This window comes from Anas acuta, chromosome 1, assembly GCF_963932015.1.
Source record: "Anas acuta chromosome 1, bAnaAcu1.1, whole genome shotgun sequence".
Classification (NCBI taxonomy): Eukaryota; Metazoa; Chordata; class Aves; order Anseriformes; family Anatidae; genus Anas; species Anas acuta.
In genome coordinates this window covers 171,627,143-171,633,591 of record NC_088979.1, presented here as the reverse complement: position 1 = coordinate 171,633,591, position 6,449 = coordinate 171,627,143, and the positions used below count along the sequence as shown (strand labels likewise).

At 38.4% G+C, this 6,449-nt stretch overlaps 1 protein-coding gene across 1 annotated transcript in view; it reads right to left on the bottom strand.

Moving 5' to 3' along the window:
- Positions 1 to 418: 418 nt before the first annotated feature.
- The window catches only part of LRIG3 (leucine rich repeats and immunoglobulin like domains 3), a 46,095-nt gene continuing 40,064 nt past the window's right edge, over positions 419 to 6,449 (bottom strand). The window contains exon 19 of the mRNA XM_068669340.1: positions 419 to 3,752. Coding sequence (XP_068525441.1) covers positions 3,508 to 3,752 — 245 coding nt within the window. The 3' untranslated portion in view covers positions 419 to 3,507. The remainder of the gene's footprint in view (positions 3,753 to 6,449) is intronic.

The following is a 6,449-nucleotide window of genomic DNA, read 5'->3' as shown; positions in this document are numbered from 1 at the left end:
GAGTCCTAATCCTAAGGCACAACCACCCTCATAAGCACTATTTGCCACACATAACTGCACAAAGACACTATATGGCTTTAGTTCCCAGGTGTAATGCTTCCACAAAATATAATAAAGGAAGGTATCTGGTAAGCGCCTCTTCTAAGTAGAACTGTATGTACAGGAAGTGCACCTCATAATACACAGATTTCCTTTCTTCACTAAAGTGAGACTCTCCCCACCACTTTTCAGATAAAGAAATGTCATACAGCTACTAAACAAAAATATTAAATTAGTCAGACACATTCTCTGCGATGAGAGTCTGCATAGCTTCCGAACTGAAGACTGGATGCTACAATTTTGAACATATAAAACCTTAAGAAACTCTACAGTAATTCAGGACACAACGCTGTAGCTTAGATTTTTTTATATATATATATATATATTTTTTTTCTGTAGTCAAGTCTAAATGGATCGTGACAGTGCCACAATGAAAATTAGTTAGGCCCAAACTTTCTGCTGAACAATATGGCTGCTTTTCTAATTGTGGACTCATTAGACTAGTTTACTTAGGAAATGCTTGCTCCAGAGAGATTCCAGTAAACAAATCAGTCCAGTTCTCTCTTTAAAGTTTTTATTCAGAGCTTGCAGAAATCTATACCTCATCAATTGTTTGTATGAGTTTGTTGGGTAGAACATTTTTTGTAATATAGTAAGAGCATACTGCCCCTAAAGAGCATTTTACAATTATTATGTGAGCCTGTAACAAAATGTCAGCTGCTGCTGCTGAAAAAGCTGCAAAATGTCTATCCTGCCATTCAGCAACACTTGTTTCTCATTCTAAGGCTCTTCTAAGATTCAGTGTAAGCTTTATTCAGTGTTGGCTGCAATTTATTTTCCCATCACATCAGCTTATGATTTAGTTTTCAGCTGTGTAAACATCAATCTACCAGCTCCCTAACCTCTGTATCTTCAGAAGAAAGAGAATGAAGGTAACACTTGCAAGTTTTTAAAAACAGATGTTTGGTTATATCAACAGTTTTTAAAAGAACTAGTAAGTCATCACAGCTATCTTGCAGTTTACAATTACCACCGTATTTAAGCACAATAAACACGAAAACTCAAACTAGCAAAAGGACTTATGAACATTCATTTCTGACTATTTAAGGCATCAAATAAAATTGCAGTCATTTGTATTTTTAGGTTGCTAAAAGCAACCTGCTGATGGGAAGGGTCTAAAATTCAGGCGTTGACCCTGAACCTCTACTTGGGTACAGGGATCCACGTCCCTGGAAGATTAGGATCTTTATACTCTTGGACAGAAAGTCCAAAAATAAAGTATTTAAGGGTGAAAATGAAAGGGATAAATAAGCGACGCTGCCTCTGTTCCCAACCTTACCCCAGTTACAGAAAACAAACTTAAAGCTTGTTTTTCATGACGGACCTTTAACATGGAGTCATAAGTATAAACATTAATTCTGGAATGAAAGATGTACTTACTTTTTAAAACTTTTTTCTTTTTTAGATATGTCAAAAAGCAAAGCAATCATACACCCCTCCAGCTTTCCTCCCCTTAAAAAAAAAAAAAAAAAGAAAAAAAAAAAAGCTGGGATCAGTGGTGGGAAGAAATGATCTCAAGTTACTGACTGAATCAAATTTAAGATTTCTTGCCTTATTGACTTATAGCTTTGTGCTTAACTCAGGAAAAATTAATCTCTTTCAAAACGCACTTAATTATAATCAAATACCCATATCAATGTCTGTCACCACATCAGCACATCTGGCAGCAATGAAGACAAATTAACAATAAGAGTCAGAAAATCTGGCAATATGATAAACTAAGGCACGCAAAATCCATTCTCTTCACTTAGACCACCAGTGACTAAGGATGGATTAACTTCCTGTCTCTAATACTGGCGCCTAAATTAAAGGAAAATTGCATCGCAATCTGGGTACCAGGTTTCTGGCTGCAAAAAACAAAAAGCCCTTAGCTCAGCTACACTAGGCAGTGAAACCTTTGCTCTAGCTTTAGCCATGTCTGTGATGGCCTCCTCTAACAGCTGCTTTTAATTTAGTTTAAAAGAAGTGATTTGGCAACCATGTAAGTTTGCACCTTCAAAGTAGACAGATTTAAAAAGCCAGTGTCCTGTAATATTAACCATTTTGGAGTCTCACTGTTTTAATGCAGTGATGACAACAGGATTCACAGCCTTTTTAAATAGTAGACATCTGTAAATAGAAATCTAAAATAGAGTGTTTTCACTTAGTTTTAATTACCATTTTAGAGTAAGAGAGCCTCTTTCTCTGACTTTGTATAGTTAAAGGCATTGGGTTCATTACTGCAAATTTAATCCAGCAACAATTTACAATTGCTCAACTTGACTGAGCAATTGAATGAAGCACAGATCTCATCTATAACCAGAAAAGGGCTGCTGAAAAAGGAACAGAAGCGTGAGTTAAACCAAAGAAAACATTATCTTGTACTTTGATTACCTTTTCACATTGGGCATAGAAGTGGTTGCAGAAGCAAAAAATAGGAAGAAAGGGTATGGGAAAGCAAAGACTCAGACATGCACTGCATATTTGGCAAACATTTAACAGTACACCACTTAGAAAAGAGTGATGGTACCAGGCAGACTTCCAGCACCTTTTTTTTTTTTTTTTTTAATTTTCTAAGTAACTTGATATGGATTTGTGCATATCCTCCACCAGATGCATGCACACTAGTTGCAGGCACAGACAGTGTTACAGTCTTGTGTGCATGAAAACTGAGAATGTGTGCATACATAGTTGATTGTGGGAATGCAGAAAGTGGAAGATTTGCATATTTATTTTCGCACAAATAGATTGAAGCTATCTTACCAACCACCAGGAGTTGTGGCAGGACCACACCCACTCTTAGAAGATGAACACATTTAACACAGTAAATCCAGAAACACAAGTTTCAGGCAAATCAAGGTGAAAACATGCAACAGAAGGCACCTACAGATGCAATACTCCTTTTCTCTATCTACAAACAGAATTCACACTTCTCATTCTTCATACAGTAATGTGGGTCAGAGACCACATGGCAGCATAGTTTATTAAAAGTAATGTGCAAATAAGATGCATGATACCTGCAAACAGCATGGAGTTTCCATTTATAAAAAAGGTACAAGTAACAGTACAAAATTAGAATGCTCACTACTCATTTCAATAAAATGAAGTCTGACATAGAAATACATATGCTGTATTATTTACACCATTAATTTACAAGATATTATTTGCATAAAACAAAGCTATAAAATAATTAGAAATATAGTTTTTTTATAAGGAATGCTTTCCCTGTATAAAAACTTAGAGCATTTTGGCAACTTTGTTTTATTTGAATAAAAATGCATTTATTTGTTCTGAGTTCATAGCATCATGTGGTTTCTTTCTTCCCTTCTTCCTTTCCTTATTCCCTTTTTAAATAAAATTCCACACTGAGGTAGTAGTATGTCAAAGTATTTCTTTGGTTCCAGATATCAATGGCAGGTCTGAAAGAAGCTATGTATCCAAATCACAGGATTGAAAAGTAGAAGTCCTGAAGTTTTCAAGTGACTGTTTGTAAGTATAAATGCTATCTTCTCCTCTAGAAACTGTCCTTTCCTTTCCATCTTCATCTGCCTCTGAATCAAAGTCCAATGAAGCATGAGGATTAGTATGGGAGGTTTTTGGTTGGCAACTTGCTGGCTGTCTATGACTTGAAAGAGAGTCCAGCTGAGGCCTCCATAAAGGCTTTCCAAATGTTCCTGAAAGATAGCAAATGTGTAAGTACAGAAACATTGATGCAGACAGATTTGTGTTTCACTGAGGGCTTCACATTAGAATGAAAGCCAAGGACTGACACAAGCAAAAGTTCACAAAGGTGAGATTTTATGTAGCTATTATTCTTCCTGTTAGAAGAAAACCTAAGTGTGATCACAGCTATATGGCAAGATTCTACCACCTGAGACATTATAAACATTTCCAACGTAAATGACTTGACAGCCACACACGACATAACTTCATTACCTTTGTTTTCATGACTACTCCCATGCCTGTTTTCTTTGGGGAAGGACAGAGACCAAACTATAAACAAATCACAAGATTGTTCTAATGCAGAACTGTTCTAAGTCAGAACAGTCACTCTGTCCTGTTCTTCAGTGAACCAATGACACATGAAATCTGCAATGCAGTTCAGCACAAATTAAAAGAATAATTAGAATATGGTTATACAACACCCACCATCATGCAATCTGAATGCTAAAACAGTCTTTCTTCTGGCTAACATTTCCTATTAGTAATAAAGGTCCTGTCAGCCAAACTATGCTTTCATTCACACCTGTTCATTTCTCTGCCTGCAACTGGCTAGAACAGATATAAACCAAAGGAGAATGTCGCATTTCAGTTGAATGTCTATTTATAAATATCTGTATTCACTAGCCAGAAAATAATCAGTGTTCCCCTCACTCTTCGCTATTGGTAAGGTGCTAGTGTTAACACCTCCACAAGAAGGGCTTTCTCTGATGCCCTAATACAGCTGATACAAAGCGTAGTATCTGTGATACCTAAAACACTTTCTGCAGAGAATGTGTCACAGGCTCATTTTTGAAGCCATACTTCTAGTTTCGCCTATTTGCTAAAAGCAAAAGTTTCAACTGAAATTTTAATTTGAGATGTTACTAAAAATGGATTTGGATGAGATCCATATTTGTATAAGTGATTTGCAAAGCAATTTTGCTCCTAACACAACATAAAAGGCTGTGCCTCAGCACCAAAGCTACAAATGAACTGTCTTTTAAAAAAAAAAACCCAAGCTGTGAACTTTCTGCCTCACACACCAGCAGTGCTGTTAATGCCTTTCTTCATTGTGATTGTAGGGGTAAAAAGGGGGCTGGATTTGAAGACAATGATGCTGAAGAAGCAACTCCAAAACTAAAGGCAAGAAAAGTATCAAGACCTCTTCCACACCCATCTCCAAGATCTAACCACAGGATCTTTTGAGTGAAGAGGTCTAATGATAATGAATATCCAAGACAGTGATAATGCAGCTTGGGTTGGTAGTATCTCAGAAAACTGACAAGTAACTCTGTATAGGTTTTTAGGGCAGAAAGGGTGGTATGAACCCTCAAGGCTGTATCCTCACACAGCAGAGCCACTTTCTTTCTGAAGGACACGTGTGGTAAAGCCCTATCTGCAGAGTCCTACCACTGCAATAGTGGCAGGCAGCCAGGAGGCTGTGTGCAGTCCCAGGGCCTCTGCCAGATGTTGTGGCATCTGCAATGTTTTATGTTCTGAACATCTGGCTTTTGAAGGGGTAAAGCTTTAGAACTTCTACCTCCCTCCCTACCCCTGGAGAACAAAGAGCCCTGTGATACACATTCCCACAGGTTCCCTTGCCTCAGCAGGCAGATCCAGGCCCTGAACAAGTCTGCTGACACATGAGCCAGGAAAGAGTCGACAGTATCTGAGTGCACTTGGCACTCAGATATCACAGGCATGAAAGCAGTACGTGTGTTTATATGCATTTTAAATAAACCAACCAAACCAACCCAAAAAATTAGTGAGCTTCAAAATTAAAGCAACTATTTTCCCCTTCAGAAACTCTTCTGTCATTCACACCAAGAAAAAAGGAGACTGGAGGGGTGGACAGAGCATTTTTCTGTAGTGCCTTACGTTGAAGAATAAATAGTTGTGGCTGACAGCATTACAATATATCCTCACACACTAGAGTCAGTCTCCTCACCTGCCCCAGCCCTCCTGTGCACCTTTTGCCTGGTAGGCAAAACTTCTGTTATGCCTGAAGTTTGAGAAGATGTACTTAAGAACCCTAGCATTTATGGAAATCTGCCAGCTACGTTAAGATAAAAATCACACCACTGAAGAGATGTGTAAATGTGAGCTATTAAGACATTCTGGTAATCTAAAATCTGCTCATTACACAGTTTTACTGCAATCACTTTTCTGTTCCTGAGCTTCAAACGTTCACTTTGCTGTACCTAACACTCCTTAGAAGAGGGCTCACAGTTACAACCAGGGGTGAATCACCTCACTGGGCTACCACGTCTGTGGTACAAGTCCATGTATCTGAGGACTTATTTGAAGAAGGTCAATTCTGCTTCTGAATAAGCCCCAAGCCACCCTCTCTGTAACACAGGAGAGGTCCCACATCCTGCCTAACTCCCAGTTCGATCCAGAGGGCACACCCAGTTCGGAAGCATCCAACTGTACTGGTGCACTGCTGTGGAGATACGGCTTATACGTACAGTTCTGTATCTCATCCTGTTGGGCATGCCTTAAAAATAGACGCTGCCATATTGTGAATTACTTGGGAAGGAAGAGGAGAGGACACAAGAACACATGCAAAATGTCAAGTACAACTCTCCAACTGCCTTTCCTCAGCTACTTCCCATCTCTCCTCTCCTCCTTTCAATAGTACTTGTATTCCATATGCTGTATTATCTTAC